Genomic DNA, 20710 nt, shown 5'->3' on the forward strand with positions numbered 1-20710 from the left:
CTGCCTGTGATTCACTCAGTCCCTCGATAGCTTGTCAATTACTCTATCTATGCCTTGCCATCCTATTTCCTTCTTTGTGTTTGCACTTTGCACTATGCGAAAAAAAAGGGGCGAATGAGCCAGGGACTGATGGTGCGTGTATCTGGTGATGCTATGACGGTGGGGAGTGACTTGGCTTCCTCTTCCTCTGTGTGCAAAGGGCCGCTACACTCAGTGGTGTGTCCTGAACGTCATATGGGCCGTCAGGCTGCGATTGGCTCCACTGAGCTCACCAGACAGATTGTTTTGACCGCTTTGCCTGTCTGCGCCGCATGAATAGTCCCCACTGCAGGATGTGACCTAATAACTTCACATACAATGTAAGTGCAGCGAGCAACACAGAGAGAGAGAGAGAGAGGGGGGAAAAAAAGCACAGCCAGCGCGCAAAGTTCTCCCTGTTGCAGAGAGGCTGACATTCATGATACCTGGACGGTAAGGTGTTGCATTTGTTTATTTCCCTGCAATGGGGTGGTGGGGTTAAATGGCCAGTTACAGGGTGAGTTGTTTACGCTTCTTCCCTCCCTCAAGAGTCTCTTGAAATGAACAGTTAAATTGGGCATCTATTTGTTTTTGTTTGGGGGGGATCGGGGGGTAATGTGTTTGCCTGGAAACCCACACCTCTTGACCAGGGTTGTAAATGTATTATCTGCTCCCTTAAAGTTGAGAGCAGAATTGTGGCATTGGTGGTCGTTTAGCTAGAAAGCGAAACTAAAATGCCAAGTGCCATATGTTTGGTTTGATTCTTGGCGGGGGAGGGGGGGGGGGAGAATTAACCGTCTAATAGCCATCTCCACCAGTACATACTTCTAATTAAACGCATGCATTGCCACTCACATTTGGGTCATCATGCTGCCCAGTTGCCACATTTCACAAAAGTTTGGGACTTGGATAAGATCCCATGTTCTTTCTGGGTTTTTTTAGTGAAGTCACTTTCATTGATGCCTCTTATTTCTTTCTGCTGTTCACTACTGCAGGGCCGCAGAGGTGCCGCCAATTTAGTGTTAATACCAAGGAACCCTCCCCGTACCAGATGTCAAGGATCGAGGAGGCTTGCTGGTCCTGCAGTTGTACCCGGGTGCGTCCATCTGAGAGCAACGGCACGCTGCTGGTGGCAAAAGTTCACGAAATGATGACCATCGTCAGCTCGATCCTGGGCAGTGCCTACTGCTCCCTGGTCAGCGGGCACACCATGAACTTAGTGCGGCGGGGCTTGGTGCTGTTCACTGTGGGTGTCTTTCTGGCCCTGGTGTTAAACCTACTGCAGATCCAGAGGCACGTCACCCTGTTCCCCGAAGAGGTCATTGCCACAATCTTCTCTTCTGCCTGGTGGGTGCCACCTTGCTGTGGCACAGCTGCAGGTAAGGATGGGACTTGGGGGGGGGGGGGGGGGGCTCTTTAAAACAACGTGTCATGTGTAGTTCAGCCGGACTTCTGTTTGTGTAGTTTCTGTTCATACCATTTCTGATACTGTAAAGTTGTCCAGGGCAGTGACATATTGTCCCAATTTAACCTTGATGAATAAAAGGACATTATCAATTTAGCAAATCTTGCCCAATGTTAATGTTGGGCATTATTTAATGGCTGGTGTTTACATCAGTAAGTGGAGTTCAGGATTGAATTCTACAAATTGATGAAAAAATATAGGGGGAGGGGGGTGAAAGCTTTCATTGCAACGTTTTAAAAGTCCAAGCCACTCTTTTATGTTGTTGTCAAGCTGAGATGCATTTAACATCTCACCAAATCTAACGAGTTACGAATTCTACAGCAACTTAAATGTGAAATCAATAATTATTAAGAGATATTTCTTTATCTCTGATGGTATGGAGGTATGATATTTATTCTTGAAAAGTCTCTAGTTGCTTGCAGTTCAAACTTTTTTAACCCCCGCCCCCCGCAGAAAACTCGGGAGATTATTAACCCTTTGCGTGGTTAAGATTCTTTCAGACCATGCGAATTCACTTTGGGGTGAACTTGCTACAGTGTAGATACAGCAGCTCCCTTTGGCATGTGGTTTGATCTTTTGACAACCCCGGAATCTCCCCGAGCAGAGTAAATTGGATTTTCGTCTTTTGAAACAAATGCTAAAGTTTTTTTTTGGCAGCATGAAATGAAAATTAGACAATTAGTCCTGAGCCAGTTAACATTTAAGTATTTTTTTAAAATCTTTGCATTCGGGAAAGTGCCTACATTTTTGACAATGGGTTGTACAGATGATTGGTGTCTCCGTTGATGGGACATTCCTATTGTATTGTTGACCCTCCCTCGCCCAGATCTGCTCCCTTGTTGGAGGGAGGTTTTTGCGCCACGTGTCGCTGAATTTGCATGAAATTGCAATAGTGGTGGAAGGGGGCGGGGCCTTGCGGCGCGGAGCTGCCCTCTGATTGGCCCAGCTGGGAACTGGTGAGCCTAAATGCTTGCTCCTGATTGGTTGCTATGAGCAACATGCCACCGCGCTTTTAAAAAAATCAGAATGAAAACAAGGAAACTAGGTAGCAGGATGCTGAAAGGGGGGTTTACAGGCTGCTCCAGGCTTGCCTTGTGGTTAACCTGTTAAAACCCACCTCACTGCTAGTAAATTCACTGCAGTGTTAAACCTACTTGTGAAGCTGATAAATAAACTTAAGCATTCTCTCTGCTTCTTAAATGGGGTTCAGATTCTCAGCCAAAAAGGCAGGAATTGTATTTACATAGCACATTTCATCACCTGCGACACCCCCGGCTCCTTTCAGCCAGTTTTTTTAAAAAGTTTATTCATGAGTGTCACAAGTAAGCTTAAATTAACACTGTAACTGAAGTTACTGTCAAAATCCCCTTGTCGTCACACTCCGGCACCTGTTCAGGTACAACTGAAGGAGAATTCAGCATGGCCAATGCACCTAACCAGCGTGTCTTTCAGACTGTGGGAGGAAACCGGAGCACCCGAAGGAAATCCACGCAGACACGGGTAGTACGTGCAGACTCCACACAGACAGTGACCCAAGCCGGGAATCAAACCCGGGTCCCTGGGGTTGTAGGGCAGTAGTGCTAACCACCGTGCCACCCCATGACATTGCGTCTAACTATCACCGTTTCTGCCATGCCAGCATGGTCAACTTTCCTTTAGTTTCACAATTACTTTACTTGCGGGTAACTGTGGGATAAAATTCATAGACTTTTGTACAGCAGCTGTGCCGACAATAATGCCAGCCCACCTGTGGGGTGAGCTGCTTGGGGTTGACACCGTCACTGTCCAGACAGCCACTGCTGCTGGCTATATCTCATTGAATAGTGGAACAAGCTCGAGGGGCTGAATGGCCTATCTCTAGTCCTAATTTCCATAGAGCTCCTAGATTAATGTGTTGCTCAATGTTTTAAAGATGTGTTTAATAAACAAATATGAAGAAGCCGATCTTCTGTTCTGACAAAGTGATAGAACCACACAGTAGGTCAGTTAGCATGTTCAATAGGTTAACATTGGAGAAAATGCTCACACCTAAACATTGACCTTTTCTGTCCAATGCTGATTATCTTGTTAATCTCCCAACATGTTTTTTTTTGCTCTGATCCTTTAGTGATATTTGTACGAGTCTAAACATTCACTAATATCTCTTACTCGTCGAAAGGGTGAACGTTTTATCTTATAGAAATCTGTAAGCATTTTGTTAAATCCGTGACATCTGGCGTGGTCTTAGTTCAATGGTCCTAACTTCTCTAACATCTAATCTTCATTCAGCTGTTGTGGGGCTGCTGTACCCCTGCATTGACAGTCACCTTGGAGAGCCTCACAAGTTCAAAAGAGAATGGGCAAGTGTCATGAGATGTGTAGCAGTCTTCGTTGGCATCAATCACGCGAGTGCTGTATCCTTTCGATTGTTAACAGGACAAATTCCAGCAGAACCCGCTCATTCGCTTTTCCTAAAAATGATGATTAATGTTTGTGTAACTGCCAAATGGACCTATTTGAATATTTTTAAGGCAGATCCAAATAGATTCTTGTTTAACGGGGGGTTGAAAGATTATCCATGGGTGGTGGGAATGTGGGATTGAGGTTACAATCAGATCAGCCATGAATCAGCCTTGTTGAAAAGCAGAGCAGGTTCAAGTGGCCTACTCCTGCTCCTAATTCGTATATATGTTCATTTATATTGCTGCATTTTCTGATGTAAGGTGGTGTCTTCCTTTTGAATAAGGACATGAGGAACATTTAAGAGGAAATTTGTATACTTTTCTGCTTCCTGAAGAGCCTGGGCACTAGAACTTACTAACAGGGAGATCAAATTGAGTGAAAGTAAGGATGGCCTATAGATGAGTGCGCAGGGAAAAACCAAATCCTTCATTTCAAGATGTGGAGTTGCTGGCGTTGGACTGGGGTGGCCACAGTAAGTAGTCTCACAACACCAGGTTAAAGTCCAACAGGTTTATTTGGTAGCACGAGCTTTCGGAGCGCTGCCCCTTCATCAAACATCACTCACCTGATGAAGGGGTAGCGCTCCGAAAGCTCGTGCTACCAAATAAACCTGTTGGACTTTAAACTGGTGTTGTGAGACTACTTACTTTTCATTTCAAGAAATATACGTTACAAAAAAAAGGGACTATATAAAACAACAAAGCATGCACTGAAGGGAATTGTGAATGCCTGACTATTATTATTCTCATTGAGGGGTTCATTATCTCTAAGAATACAAAGTGTTTTCCAACTGTAATCCAAATCCTGAAATCATTCCAAGTTTTTCGTACATTTACAAAGGAACAATCAGATTCTGAGTTTTATCAGATTTTGGCTCCTTTCCCTCCCCCACCCCGTTCTCCCAACCAACACCTCCAAACGACATCGCATTGTCAAGGTCATGGTGTGCACACTTGATGATTAAACTGTAACTTTAATTGTTGAAATGCTTCACATTCATCAACTCTGAAAACTCCTCCTAAATCTCAGACTCCCCTTCACACTTTTTGCCCACCATTTAAGAGCATGTCTCAGAATTTCCCTCTTTGACTTTTTCATCTTCTTTCCGCATAATATATCAGCTTGGCTCAGTGGTGCCGCTCTTAAGTCAGGATGTGGGTTAGAGCCACGTTGCTAAAATCTGACCACATGATCAAGGTTGGCACTTGTCTACCACCTTGAAGGTACACCACATTGTCAGAGGTCCAATGCTGCATTTAAGTGGGCCTCATGTGGAGGTAAAATATGGTGCTGAACTATCCTCAGAGCAGTACTGCTTTGGACCATTATTTATCCTTCCAGCAACAATCTGCATTTATATAGCGCCTTTAACGTAGTAAAACGCCCCAAAGCACTTGAGATGAGTGTTATCAAACAGAGAATTTGGCAACAACCCAGATAAGGAGATTATTGCATAGGCGACCAAAAGCTTGGTGAAAGATTAACTAATAAGTTGAACTTAACTAAAAAAAGGTTAAACTCATTAACTACTCATTTATCTCATCTGATGTATTTGGGATCTGGCTGTAAAGTGCTTTGGGATAGTATGAGAGGCTTGTATAAATACAAGGTCTTTACTTGTAAATACAAGGTCTTTACTTGCACGGTAGCACAGTGGTTAGCACTGCTGCTTCACAGCTCCAGGGACCTGGGTTCGACTCCCGGCTTGGGTCACTGTCTGTGTGGAGTTTGCACATTCTCCTCATGTCTGCGTGGGTTTCCTCCGGGTGCTCCGGTTTCCTCCCACAGTCCAAAAATGTGCGGGTTAGGTTGATTGGCCGTGCTAAAAATTGCCCTTAGTGTCCTGAAATGCGTAGGTTAGAGGGATTAGTGGGTAAATATGTCGGGATATGGGGGTAGGGCCTGGGTGGGATTGTGGTCGGTGCAGACTCGATGGGTCGAATGGCCTCTTTCTGTACTGTAGGGTTTCTATGTTTCTCACGTGCATACTGTAAGCACCCTGGGAGCATGCTGGAGGCAATTCAGATTGTTGTCAAGCTCCTTTGGCTGCTTTCCTGTGTGATTTCTGGAAAGCGCTACAAGTATGTGACCCACGTGATTTGCTGTTCACTTCACTTCCACCATCAAATTATAGTGCTGTCTATCCCATTTTGACTGCAGATTCCTGCCATGTAATTACTGCTTCCAACTCTCCCTTCAGTTTCAGCGCACTAGACATGCTAAGAACAAACACAATATAGAATGCTCATCTCAGGGATGTCGCAAATCCTTTTTTTGCAAATAAAGCAAAGATTATTTCCTTAGCAAGTAATTAAATTTGATTCACAGTGGTTAGCTCTGCCGCCTCACAGCCCCAAGGACCCGGGTTCAATTCCAGCCTCGGGTGACTGTCTGTGCAGAGCTTGCACGTTCTCCCTGTGTCTGCCTGGGTTTCCTCCGGGTGCTCCGGTTTGGTTAGGTAGATTGGCCATGCTTAGTGTCAGAGGGATTAACAGGGTAAATACGTAGGGTTACAAGGATAAGGCGTGGGTGGGATTATTGTCAGTGCAGGCTTGATGGGCCAAATGGTGTCCTGCACTGTAGGGATTCTATGATAAAACAGTCAGTAAAAGACAGCTGATCCTGGTGTCTGTGACTCATCAATTGAAGTTTCTTATTTCCCCCATTCCTTTTTTGAACTCCTACGCGACTCCCATCAACCTCAACTTCCTTTTGAATGCTTGGGTTTCAACAAGTTGGTAAGCTTACCGGCAGCCATTTCCTGTTGGATTCTCCCATTGATACATTGCTCTTTAAGTCACAGTTGACTCACCATTTGTCCTTCAAAGTCTAATTCTAACCTTTGTGTAGTTGACAGCATATTTTTCCACCATTATAATGTGTTTTTCTGGATTGCAAAACACCCCCGCCTTATTAGTTCACAATATTATTCCACAGTAACTTCATTGCAGTGTTAATGTAAGCCTTACTTGTGACTAATAAATAAACTTTAACTTTAGTTTCTCTTTTGTGAAAGTAAAGAGCTGATTTGAACTTTTCCCTGTTATTCACTTCCCTCCCATGGTCCATCCATTTGTTTAAAGTTATAAAGTAAAAATGTTTATTTATTAGCGTCATAAGTCAGCTTATATTAACCCTACAATGAAGTTACTGTGAAAATCCCCGAGTCGCCACACTCCGGAGCCTGTTTGGGGACACAGAGAATTTAGCGTGGCCAATGCAACTAACCAACACATCGTTTGTGCTGTGGGAGGAAACCGGAGCACCCGGAGGAAACCCACACAGACATGGGGAGAATGTACAGACTCCGCACAGACAGTGACCCAAGCCGGGAATTGAACCCGGGTCCCTGGCGCTGTGAGGCAGCAGCGCTAACCGCTGTGCCACCGGAGCAGAAGTAGGCCATGTGGCCGCTTGAACCTGCTCTGGCATTCAATAAGATCTGTTTGTGTTTTTCACAATTCCAGCTACCCCAATAATCTTTGATTTCCTTATCTAAAATAAATCTATCTGTCTTCACATTTAAAATATTCAATGACCCCCACCTCCACTGAAGCAGAGAGTTTCAAAGTCGCACAACCCTCTGAGAAAAAAAATCTTGTTATCTCTTTCATCAAGATATATTCATAGAATTCTACAGTGCAGGAGGTGGCCATTCGGCCCATCAAGTCTGCACCAACCACAATCCCACCCAGGTCCTATCCCCATAACCTCATGCATATACCCTAGCTAGCCCCTCTGACACTAAGGGGCAATTTAGCATTGCCAATCCATCTAACCTGCACATCTTTGGACTGGGGAGGAAACCAGAGCACCCGAAGAAAACCCACGCAGACACGGGGAGAATGTGCAAACTCCACACAGACAGTGACCCAAGCCGGGAATCAAACCCGGGTCCCTGGGAGGCAGCAGTGCTAACCACTGTGCTGCCCCTAAAAGCTCAACCCCTAATTTTAAAACAGTGTCTCCTAGTTCTGAATTCATCCACCAGAGGAAATATTCTTTCCACATCCTCTTTGTCCATTCAGGATCTTATATCCTTCAATCAAGTCACCTCTCACTCCTCCAAACACCAGTGGAAAGAAGCCCAGTCTGTCAATTTTATTGATTATACTGTTGAGATGCACAGGCTAAGGCCAATGTTTAATTAAGTACCTAGAACACTCAAAGAGAGACTGCTAGGGCACTGGGTTAGGAGGTAGGAGGAAGGCATATGCAGTGCTTCATTCTGTAAATAAATCAACCATTAAGAAAAGGAATTGCATACAGTTTCATGCTTGGGTTTGGGATCAAGTTAACAAAAGGCACCGTCAAACAAAATGAAAACCCACAATTATTGTGCTAGAAGTATGCTTCAAAGGGCCATAGACTTTCACTCCAGGCAAAAGTGAAAACTGCTACCCCAGGGAATTTATTAGTCAAAATAGATTAAAAGCTGATTTTAATAAACAGCAACGACCCAATTCTCCAACCTTTAAGGGGAGGCAATGGCCAAGTGGTATTATCGCTGGACTATCAAACCTGAAACTTGGCTAATGTTCTTGGGGGTCCGGGTTCAAATCCCATCACGACAGATGGTGGAATTTGAATTCAATAAAAAAATATCTGGAATTAAGGATCTACTGATGAGCATGAAACCATTGTTGATTGTCAGAACAACCCATCTGGTTCACTAATATCCTTTAGGGAGGGAAATCTGCCGTCCTTACCTGGCCTGGCTTACGTGTGACTCCAGAGCCACAGCAATGTGGTTGACGCTCAGCTGCCCTCTAAGGGCAACTAGGGATGGGTAATAAATGCTGGCCGGCCAGCCACGCCCATGTCCCTGAAGTTGATTTAAAAAACCTTTTCTGGTTCCATGCAACATCTCCTAATTTGACACATTTTACGCCATCTCAAGAATAACCTGAAAGAATTCAGGTCTTGCAACTTCTTGTCAGCTGTTCATCCCCATAAACAAAATTTTGAAGAGTTGGTCAGCCTATATTTAACTGCAGTTTGGTGCAAATGGTGTGTATAATGTGATGCCTCGTAGACATGTTGCTTTTTTATAATCCAAGATCACTTATGGTTCTTCCCTTAACTCTCACTTAATCAGAAATTAGATTTTGCCAACAACATGCAATTGTCCTTGACCCTGGCAGCCCTCTCACTTGGTCTGTGGTGGACGTTTGATCGCTCCAGAAGTGGATTTGGACTTGGCCTTACAATAGCCTTTGTAGCAACCTTGGTCACTCAACTTTTGGTGTATAATGGTGTTTACCAGTAAGTATAAAACTGTTGATTTGTCATTTTGACATTTGTCACCCTCTCATCACTTCCCTCCCTCCTTCTGGTCACTCCCCCCCCCCCCCCCCCCCCCCCACCTCTCCATCCCCTCCCAACCTCCTAGCATCTGCATTACTAGTAATGTAAATAAGTTCAACCTAGTTATGGATATCTCCCCGATTGATAACTAGCCAGGAGTATGGTTTTGTACATTGTCTCAGATGGTACACAGAGCTATCCAATAGCAAGGCATTTGTATTCCTTGCGTTGGGGGCAAGGTAGGGGAAAAGCACTGGAGGTCTCAAGTATGAATACCATCCAAGACTGGCATTTAACATCACACCTGGTCCTGTGTTGAACCTGCTCAGTACCCCATAGATTGAACCATTTTGGGGCCATTTGTTGATATAATCATGATTTCTCACAGGTCAATGAGCTTTAGCACAACTCATAAAAATTACCATGATTATTTTGTGGTACTTCATGGTAGTGATGCTAAATTTACAAAATCTATTGATGTTTTTCTCCCATATTTTGTATTAAAATCACCCAACTAGACTATCCATGTGTCCCCTGCCTAGTTCCATTAGCTGGTATATAACATCACCATTCCCACCATGGGGCCCCAGCAGCTGAACATTAATGCCATCTGAAGACAGTCTACACATATGTATAGGCTATGGATTCTTCTCCTATTTCCAGCAGGATAAATTCACACAGTTGGCTATGCCACCTTGACTGGGGAGTAGGGGAGTGTCGGGTGTTGTGAAGATGGGAGATGGTGGCAGGCAATTTTCTTTAATTCCATTTTTCTAAGCCAGGTGTTTGGTATCATGATATGAAACAAAAACTGGAATGGTCAGTTGCTGAGTAAGCAGTAGACAGTGTGCAGTTGGTGGCACAGTGGTTAGCATTGCTGCCTCACAGCACCCGGGACCTGGGTTCAATTCCGGCCTTGGGCCACTGTCTGTGTGGAGTCTGCACGTTCTCCCCATGTGTGCGTGGGTTTCCTCCAGGTGCTCCAGTTGCCTCCCACATGCCAATGATGTGCAGGTTAGGTTGATTGGCCGTGCTAAATTGCCCCTTAGTGTCAGGGGGATTAGCAGGGTAAATACATGGCGTTACAAGGATAGGTCCTAGGTGGGATTGTGTCGGTGCAGACTTGATGGGCCGAATGGCTTCCTTCTGCACTGTAGGGATTCTATGAACACTGAGCCCCATAGTGAAATGTCTACAAACCCCTTTCTTTGGTCTTTGATGGTATGCGGTGAGTTAGAATGGAGCTGGTGGCCTTCCAATTAGCTATCGCTCAATGTTCCTGTCCTTTGGTCACTACCTGGGAGACAAATCTCCCCATCCCTGGCTGTGATGCTTCCCATATTCATACATCTAGATTCAGTTAGGAAGAATGGCTGCACCTGGGGTTAGGGGTGGAGATCCTGAAATGTTAACCACGGCCGACAAGAGTGAAATGGAATGAAAGAAAACTGCTAGTTGCTGTTAAAATTGAAGCAAGTCCCAGTGATCAGTGACTGAGCACTCCCAGCAGGAGTGCTTCTTGTAAGATGAGAGGTACACCCCCTGTCCCTGTCCTGTGAGGCTCGTTCCTCAGGCCCAAGACTGAGAATCAGTCGCCCCTGAAAGGTAAGAACGTTGTTGAAAGTTCCATTAATCCAGCTATTCCTGCAATAATCCAGGGAATAAGGAAAGTTTGTTTCATTGTTGATCTAGGTACACCTCACCAGATTTCCTCTACATTCGGTCATGGCTACCCTGTATATTCTTCTCTGGCGGCGTGACTGTCGGAAACATAGGAAGACAACTGGCCATGGTAAGCTGTGTCTTTCAAACTGAATCTGTTCATTCTCATCTGTACAGGCGACGAAAAGCTTTCTTTCCCCCTTTACTCTTTCATGGGGGTGTGGGCGTAGCCAGCAAAGCCAGCATTTATTGCCCATCTCTAATAGCCCCTGGACTGTGTAGGTTGCTGGGCCATTTCAGAAGGCAGTTAAGAGTTGACCATCTTGCTGTGAGTTAAGAGTCACGTGTAGTCCAGGCCAGGTAAGGATGGCAGATTTCCTTTCCCTAAAGGAAGTGAGCCAGATGGGTTTTTACAACAATCGATGACAGTGGACATGGTCACCATGACTGAGACGAGCCTTATATTCCAGGTTTGTTCATTGAATTTAAATTCCACCTTGCTGCCGTAGAGGGATTTGAACTCGAGTCCCTAGCATATTAGCCTGGACCTCTGGATTACTAGTCTAGTGATGTTACCGCCATCTCTGTCCATTTCTGTCTGATTTTGCTCCTGCAAAAGACATTGGAATGCTTCACTCCGTTAAGAGCAAATAAAAAGGTTTTAATAAACCTGTATTTATATCATGCCTTTCACAACTGGCAAATGTCCCAAAACGCTTTACAGCCAATGAAGTACCTTTGGTTGTGCTGTCATTGTTGTAATGTAGGAAACGTGGCAGCCAATACGTACACGGCAAACTCCCGCAAACATAAATGTGATAAATAATTGGATAATTTTTTTTTGTGATGCTGTTTGGGGAATAAATAAGGGCGGCACGGTGGCAAAGTGGTTAGCGCTGCTGCCTCACAATGCCAGAGACCCGGGTTCGATTTCCAGCTTGGGTCACTGTCTGTGTGGAGTTTGAACATTCTCTCCATGTCTGCATGGGTTTCCTCCGGATGCTCCGGTTTCCTCTCACAATCCAAAGATGTGCGGGTTAGGTTGATTGGTTGTGATAAATTGCCCCTTAGGGGGATTAGCAGGTTAAATACGTGGGGTTACGGGGATCAGGCTTGGGTGGGATTGTCAGTGCAGGCTCGATGGGCCGAATGGCCTCCCTCTACACTGTAGGGCTTCTATGATTAGCCCGGACACCAGGGATATCTCCCCTGGTCGTCTTTGTAGTAATGACATGCGATCTTTTACATCCACCCCAAGCAGGCTGGTGAGGCTTCGGTATAACACATTGTATGTGGAGATGCTGGTGTTGGACTGGGTTGGGCAGTAAGAAGTCTCACAACACCAGGTTAAAGTCCAACAGGTTTATTTGGTATAATGAGCTTTCAGAGTGCTGCTCCTTTGTCACCTGATGAAAGCTCATGATTCCAAATAAACCTGCTGGACTTTAACCTGGTTTTGTGAGACTTCTAATTGTCTGAAAGACAGCACCCCACACAGTGCCACACCCTCAGTACTGCAGTGGAGTGTCAGCCTTGGTTTTAGTGCTCCAGCACTGGAGTGGGACTTGAGCCTGCTTTGTGATTCAGATGCGAGAGAGCTACCCACCCAGCCACGACTAACATACTAAGCTCTCTAGAAATGGAAGTTGTTGACTATTTTTGTTAGGCAAGAGTATTGAGGCTTACAGAACCAAAGCAGATAAATGGAGCAATGATACAGATCAGCCATGATCTAACTGTATGGTGGAACAGACTCAAGGAGCTGAATGGCCCCCTCGTGTACCTATGCTCCTGTAGACTATACATGCATCCTATAACTTCATTTTGCCAGCAGGGTATAATAACAAGTTGGCACAGGAATGGGAGGAGCAACTGGAAGTCTGTCCAGCGGTGTACCACAGGGGTCGGTGCTGGGTCCCTTGCTGTTGGTAGTGTATATATTAATAAACTAATGTGGGAGGTACGCAAAATAGTGGCAAATGGAATTTAACCCTGAAAAACGTGAGATGATAATTCTGAGAGGACTAACAAGGCAAACGAATATGCAATGAATGGTAGGACGCCAAATGGTAGGTGCACTTCCAAAGATGCCTGAAGGCAGCACACAGGTAGACAAGATGGTTTAGAAGGCACATGAAATACTTGCCTTTATTAGCCGAAGCACAGAATATAAGCCGAAGCGATCATAATTCTATCTCCTTCACGATAGCATTGGAAAGAGATAGGATCAGGCAGGCTAGGAAAGTGTTTCTCTGGAGTAAAGGGAAATACAGTGTCATCAGGGAGGAAATTAGACGGGTAAATTGGAAGGAGGCATTCTTGGGGAAAAGTACCGAAGGAAAGTGGAGGATTTTCAAGGAATGTTTGTCTGGAGCTCTGCATGACAACGTTCCGATGAGACAGGGGGGTGTTGGTAGGGTACGGGAACCGTGGTGCACGAAGGTTGTGATGAACCTGGTGAATAAGAAAAGAGAGGCGTACAGAAGGTTCAGAGAGCTAGGAGGTGTTAAGGATTTAGAGGAGTATACGGGATGTAGGAAGGAGCTTAAGAAGGAAATTAGGAGAGCGAGAAGGGGTCATGAGAAGGCCTTGGCGGGTAAGATTAAGGAGAATCCCAAGGCTTTCTACAAATATGTCAAGAGTAAAAGGATGAGATGTGAAGGCATAGGACCCTTAAAAGGTGAAGGGGGAAAAGTTTGTGCAGAACCGTTAGAAATGGCGGAGGTGCTTAATGAATACTTTACCTCGGTATTCACGGTGGAAAGGGATCTGGGTGGTTGTACTGCTGGTTTGCGGTGGACAGAAAGGATCGAGCATGTGGACATAAAGAAAGAGGATGTGTTGGAACTATTGAATGGCATCAAGGTTGGTAAGTCGCCGGGACCGGATGGGATGTACCCCAGGTTACTGTGGGAGGCGAGGGAGGAGATTGCGGAGCCTTTGGCGATGATCTTTGCATCGTCGATGGAGATGGGAGAGGTTCCGGAGGATTGGAGGATTGCAGATGTGGTCCCTATATTCAAGAAAGGGAACAGGGACAGCCCGGGAAATTACCGACCGGTGAGTCTAACCTCAGTGGTTGGTAAGTTGATGGAGAGGATCCTGAGAGACAGGATTTATGATCATCTAGAGAAGTTTAGTATGATCAAAAGTAGTCAGCACGGCTTTGTCAAGGGCAGGTCGTGCCTTACGAGCCTGGTTGAGTTCTTTGAAAATGTGACCAAACACATTGACGAAGGAAGAGCGGTGGATGTGGTCTATATGGACTTCAGCAAGGCGTTCGATAAGGTCCCCCATGCAAGACTTCTTGAGAAAGTGAGAGGGCATGGGATCCAAGGGGCTGTTGCCTTGTGGATCCAGAACTGGCTTGCCTGCAGAAGGCAGAGAGTGGCTGTGGAGGGGTCTTTCTCTGCATGGAGGTCAGTGACCAGTGGAGTGCCCCAGGGATCTGTTCTGGGACCCTTGCTGTTTGTCATTTTCATAAATGACCTGGATGAGGAAGTGGAGGGATGGGTTGGTAAGTTTGCTGACGACACCAAGGTAGGTGGTGTTGTGGATAGTTTGGAGGGATGTCAGAAGTTGCAGCGAGACATAGATAGAATGCAAGACTGGGCGGAGAAGTGGCAGATGGACTTCAACCCGGATAAGTGTGTGGTGATCCATTTTGGCAGATCCAATGGGATGAAGCAGCAGTATAATATGAAGGGTACCATTCTTAGCAGTGTAGAGGATCAGAAGGACCTTGGGGTCCGGGTCCATAGGACTCTTAAATCGGCCTCGCAGGTGGAGGATGCGGTCAAGAAGGCGTACGGCGTACTGGCCTTCATTAATCGAGGGATTGAGTTTAGGAGTCGGGAGATAATGCTGCAGCTTTATAGGACCCTGGTTAGACCCCACTTGGAGTACTGCGCGCAGTTCTGGTCACCTCATTACAGGAAAGATGTTGAAGCCATTGAAAGGGTGCAGAGGAGATTTACAAGGATGTTGCCTGGATTGGGGGGCATGCCTTATGAGGATAGGTTGAGGGAGCTTGGTCTCTTCTCCCTGGAGAGACGAAGGATGAGAGGTGACCTGATAGAGGTTTACAAGATGTTGAGAGGTCTGGATAGGGTAGACTCTCAGAGGCTATTTCCAAGGGCTGAAATGGTTGCTACGAGAGGACACAGGTTTAAGGTGCTGGGGGGTAGGTACAGAGGAGCTGTCAGGGGTAAGTTTTTCACTCAGAGGGTGGTGGGTGAGTGGAATCGGCTGACGTCGGTGGTGGTGGAGGCAAACTCGTTGGGGTCTTTTAAGAGACTTCTGGATGAGTACATGGGATTTAATGGGATTGAGGGCTATAGATAGGCCTAGAGGTGGGGATGTGATCGGCGCAACTTGTGGGCCGAAGGGCCTGTTTGTGCTGTGGCTTTCTATGTTCTATAAGAGCAGGGAGGTTATGATGGAGCTGTGTAAAACACTCATTAGGCTCCAGCTACAGTACCATGTGCTGTTCTAATCTCAACACTAGAGGAAGGATGTGATTGCACTAGAGAGGGTGCAGAGGAGACTCACCAGGATGTTGCGTGGTCTGCAGTGTTTCAGCTGTGAAGAGAGGCTGGTTAGGCTGGGGTTGTTCTCCTTAGAGCAGAGAAGACTGAGTTGCGGGGCGGGGGGGGGATATGATCGAGGTGTACAGAATTATGAGGGATATCAATAGAGAAGATAGGAAGAAGCTTTTGCCCTTAGTGGAGCGTTCAGTAACCAGGGAGCACAGATTTAAGGTAATAGGCAAGAGATTTGGAGGGGATTTGAGGAAAAGCTTTTTCACTAGAGGGTGATGGGAATCTGGAACTCACTGCTTGAAAGGGTGGTGGAGATGGGAACCCTCACAACATTTAAGGAGCATTTAGATGAGCTATTGAAACACCATAGCATGCAAGGTTACGGACTCAATGCTGGAGAATAGGTTTAGAATAGGTAGATGCCTGATGGCCAGCAGACACAATGGGCCAAATGGTCTCTTTGTGCTGTAAAACTCTATGGCTCCAAGTTATGGATGGATGTCCCTTAAATACAGCATTGGCAGCGACCAGTGTAAATGAGCATCACTGGCGTCTGTGCCGGTGTATGACATACATAGTTTTCCCAGACACACTTGGGCAGAGGTCACAGTCCATCTTTGCTTTGATGCTGTATTTGGGCCAGGTTTTCCTCCAACCGATGCAGGGAGCCATTGGCTGCCCGTGGGATCTTCCAGTCCTGCCAAAGTCCACAGGCTTTTGCATGGCTCGCCCGCCCCCGTCACGGGGGCTCGACTTTGGTGGGACTGGAAGATCCAGCCAGCAGGAAGGGCCGGAAAGTCCCACCCTGGATCTTCCCTCGAACTAGCACAGATGAATTTGTATCACTGTTTTACCCAGTTTTGAATTGCTGGAAAGGAGGAGGATGTGTTTAGTCACAGGAGGAGGCGATATGGGGATGAGCCACGAGGCTGAACACCAAGGGCTCCAACTTCAGCAAGTCTAACAAGCCTGTGAAACATAAACACCTGTCGTACTGAATGGCTTTTTTTTTTATTCGTTCATGGGATGTGGGTATTGCTGGCTGGGCAAGCTTTTAATGTCCATCCCTGGGGGGTATTTAAGAGTCAACCACATTGCTGTGGCTCTGGAGTCACATGTGGGCCAGACCAGGTGAGGACGGCAGATTTCCTTCCCTAAAGAACATTGGCGAACCAGATGAGTTTTTACAACAATGGTTTCATGGTCATCATTAGATTTTTTTTACTGAATTCAAATTCCACCCCAGTGGTGGGATTCGAACCCAGGCCCCCAGCGCATTACTCTGGGTCTCTGGATTACCAGTCCAGGGATGATACCACTAAGCCACCGCCTCCCCATTGGTTGCTGAATGTAATTATAAACATCAAATAGTAAGATTACAACACCAGAAATGGGTAAGCTGTCGGATACAGGAATGGCCAGATGTGATGAAGGGTCACACCTATTTGTCAGCTTCACACTCGCTGTGCATTTCCATCAGATTTTTGAATATTATTTTGAAATGCCGAAGCCAGTCTGACTTAACTTGGAACCGTGTGTGTGTGTGTTTTGTTGTCCTGATTTAACCTCTTTACTCTTTTCACAGGGAGTCTCTGAAATCACACACAAGGAATGTCTTGATAAGATGCACAAGGACTGAGCAATTGAGCATCAGTCAAAAGGATTCATAAATGGTGCCAATGTAGATGCTTCGTGTGGGAGTGCATGTATATACACCAGGGAGACCAGTAGGTGCTATATATGGTGGAGGATGCGATTACTGCATGATATTCATAAAAGGGAACATTTTGCAATCTGTGATTGCCTTTGTACAATTGATCCATTTCTCAGCATTGAAGACTTTTTTCTGTTGCAATCTGTACATACCGAGTCTACCAAGTGTAATCATTTAGTCTGTGTATGAACTGCAATGCCATTACCCCTGTTGCTATAGCAGACCTAAGTAGCAAGTATTAGGTCTGCTTGATAAAAGTGCAATGTACCCGGTACCTGAGCCTTGTCGTATATCTGTACCTTATTTATTTCCCCTTCTCAAAGTCATGTGTACCACGTACAATGGAGCTTTCCATCTTTTTGCAGAGCATGGTTATAAAATTGTAAGCAAATTCTGTTTTTTTTTCCTCCAGCCTGCTACTTCGCGTGACAATAGTGTTCACCAGAGTTTGGCTGCTGTGTCACAATGTGTATATGTACAGTAGAAATTTATAATCCTCCGGGATGTGCGCAGTGCCGAACTGTGAAGGAAGTTAACTTTTTCTTTCTCTGTCTCTCGCAAACTGGAAACCTCCACTTGAACCCATATTGAGACAGACCCAGAGTGAAGGTGTGTTTTTCCTCGCAACCTTCGTAATGCAATAAGGCAGTGACGGAATAATTCCAATGCTTTGGTCCATTCCTGTCGCTGCTCCATCCACCCCCCCGCCTCCTTCCTAACCCCCCCCAGAGTGAAGTGATCTTTTTTATTGTTTTTGCAGTGTTAGTGTTTTTGATCTGAATCAATCAGCATATTTGCTCACCTGTTGATAAGATGATTTATCTGATTTTTTGTAAAGTAAATGTACACATTCAGTTTAAATGTATTTGATTTTTTTCTCCCTTTACTGTTCTCAATAAAAAAAATGTACAGTAATTGTCAAATGGTTGCATTTTCTGAAAAACAGAAATACAAAGGGCAAGGAGATGTACGAGGCAAGTTTTTTTACACAGAGGGTGGTGGAACTCGCTGCCGGGGGAGGTAGTGGAAGCGGATACAATAGTGCGTTTTAAGGGGTGTCTGGACAAATACGTGAATAGGATGGGAATAGAGAGATATGGTCCCCGGAAGGGTAGGGGGCTTTAGTTCAGTCGGGCAGCATGATCGGTGCAGGCTTGAAGGGCCTGTTCCTGTGCTGTAATTTTCTTTGTTCTTTTGTTTAAAGGAGCAACTAAAAGTAATAGATCATACAGAAAGTGTTGGGTGTTATAGTTGATTTGGACGCATTGTGTTTTTCCACACAGCCAGGTTAGGTGCTGGGACTTGAGCAACTTAAATTTACATTGTAGATACGCTTTCCAAAGTTGGATTGCTGAGACCTCTTAGTCGGGAAGGTCGTGAGGTCAAGCTGCACTCCTGAATTGGAACATTTAATCTGGCCAAAGGTTTCTCCACCAGGGGTTCACACAAGGAATGTTTCTATTATGGAATGTTTCTTATATGTTTCTATTCTTGGGGCTGAAGGGGGGGATCAGGAATTCGATGATCAGCCATGATCAAAATGAATGGCAGAGCAGGCTTGAAGGGCCGAATGGCCTACTCCTGTTTCTAGTTTCTATGTTTCACAGCCCCGCAAGGGTTCACGAGATATCTTCAATGGTTCGCTGAAAATAATCAGAGGTTGTGTAGAATGTGGGCCTCATCCACCTAACCCTCTCCCTCCCTTTCTGTGGCTTGAGTGCTGCAACCATTCGATTCTGTTGGTGGTAGATAACCACTCCTTGCCACTTACGCAGGTTTGCAGTAGCAACACGACACTATCTCCCTCAAGCAAGGCTCAAACTGTAGCCCCGCCCTGGTAGCAAACTTCATATTAAATGATTACAACAAAAATAATAAATTGTTGTGGCTGGCTTTAATGAAGAACACAACACTTGGCTTGCAGGGACGTCTCTGCGAACTTTTCAAAGACAGGGAGGTGGCAGGCGTGGACCCCAGAAGTGAAAGTGTTGGGAAGTCCAGATCTAGAACGACATTTCATTACATTGTCCGAGGTGTTCTCTGTTCAGCTGAGGCATTAAACTGATGTCCAATCTGACTGTCCAGACAGATATCAAAGGTCAGGTGTCAGAATTCAAAGTTTTCTTGATATTCTGTCAATCAAAATGAATCATAGAACATTACAGCGCAGTACAGGCCCTTCGGCCCTCGATGTTGCGCCGACCAGTGAAACCAATCTAAAGCCCCTCTAACCTACACTATTCCAATATCATCCATATGTTTATCCAATAACCATTTGAATGCTCTTAATGTTGACGAGTCCACCACTGCTGCAGGCAAGGCATTCCACGCCCTTACTACTCTCTGAGTAAAGAACCTACCTCTAACATCTGTCCTATATCTCTCACCCCTCAATTTAAAGCTATGTCCCCTCGTGCTAGCCATCACCATCCGAGGAAAAAGGCTCTCACTATCCACCCTTTCTAATCCTCTGATCATCTTGTATGCCTCTATTAAGTCACCTCTTAACCTTCTTCTCTCTAACAAAAACAACCTCAATTCCCTCAGCCTTTCCTCATACGATTTTCCCACCATACCAGGCAACATCCTGGTAAATCTCCTCTGCACCCTTTCCAACGCTTCCACATCTTTCCTATAAAGCGGCGACCAGAACTGTACGCAATACTCCAAGTGCGGCCGCACCAGAGTTTTGTACAGTTGCAGCATGACCTCATGGCTCAGTCATATGTCCACCTGTAGTTGGACTTACTCCAATGGTGCCTGCATTGAAAAAGTAATTCATTGCTGGGGAGCTGTTTGGGTGTGTGAAAGAAGTTTGGGGCGACCTTGAGTCCACTTTCTCCGTCCGTGAGAATGACGGCAAGGGCTCAAGATCCAGCAAAACCTGCTGGCGAGATCACATTTCTCACTTTCACTGCCCCTTGCCAGTGACGTAGAGGCCCACAAGAGGCAGGGACCTGATTTTAATACATTTAAATGCATTAACATTAGCCACGCCCTTTGACATATATTGAGCCTAAGACATCTTTTCAAACCTCAGTGTCATGTCGTCACATTGGCAAGGTTTACAGCAAGGTTCACCCAGACATGAACCTGTCATGGGGATTCGCCCGGGGGCATGAAGGTGAGTATAGCGCCCAGGGAGAGGGATGTGGCCAATGCCCCCAGCACTGCCATGGGACAGGTTGGCACCATACGAATCTGGCAGTACCAATCTGCTGGGGCAGACCCCAGTGGGAGCCTCATTGGGGGTGTTATTTATTTCTGGTAGTGGGTGGGAGCGGATGCGGGAGCGAGGAATTCTGGTGATTGTTATTTGGTTGGGTGGATGGAATCCAAGTCCAGCAGTGTTCGGGGGGTGGGGCATTGCCAGTATTGAGTATTTGGGAGGGGGAAGAGTGCTAGCATTGATTGTTTGGGGGGTGGGGGAGGTGGATGGGTGCAGAGGGCCCGCATTGACTGTTTGGGGGGCTGGGGTGCAGACGTTGACTTGTGTGTGTTTGTGAGGTGGGGAGGGGGTTGGGGTAGTGCCGGCATTGACTGTTGAGGGAGGGGGTGCCA

General features: G+C 45.9%; 1 protein-coding gene across 1 annotated transcript; it reads left to right on the plus strand.

Moving 5' to 3' along the window:
- The first annotated feature begins 273 nt into the window (after positions 1 to 273).
- Positions 274 to 18064, plus strand: insig1 (insulin induced gene 1). Its single transcript, XM_078232232.1, has 6 exons — positions 274 to 471; positions 1014 to 1397; positions 3752 to 3876; positions 9024 to 9190; positions 10925 to 11024; positions 17021 to 18064. The coding sequence occupies exons 2-6, from the start codon at positions 1070 to 1072 to the stop codon at positions 17072 to 17074; spliced, it is 774 nt and encodes a 257-aa protein (XP_078088358.1). The 5' UTR covers positions 274 to 471; positions 1014 to 1069; the 3' UTR covers positions 17075 to 18064.
- The last annotated feature ends 2646 nt before the right edge of the window (positions 18065 to 20710 follow it).

This window comes from Mustelus asterias, chromosome 2 (assembly GCF_964213995.1).
Source record: "Mustelus asterias chromosome 2, sMusAst1.hap1.1, whole genome shotgun sequence".
In the NCBI taxonomy this organism is placed as follows: Eukaryota; Metazoa; Chordata; class Chondrichthyes; order Carcharhiniformes; family Triakidae; genus Mustelus; species Mustelus asterias.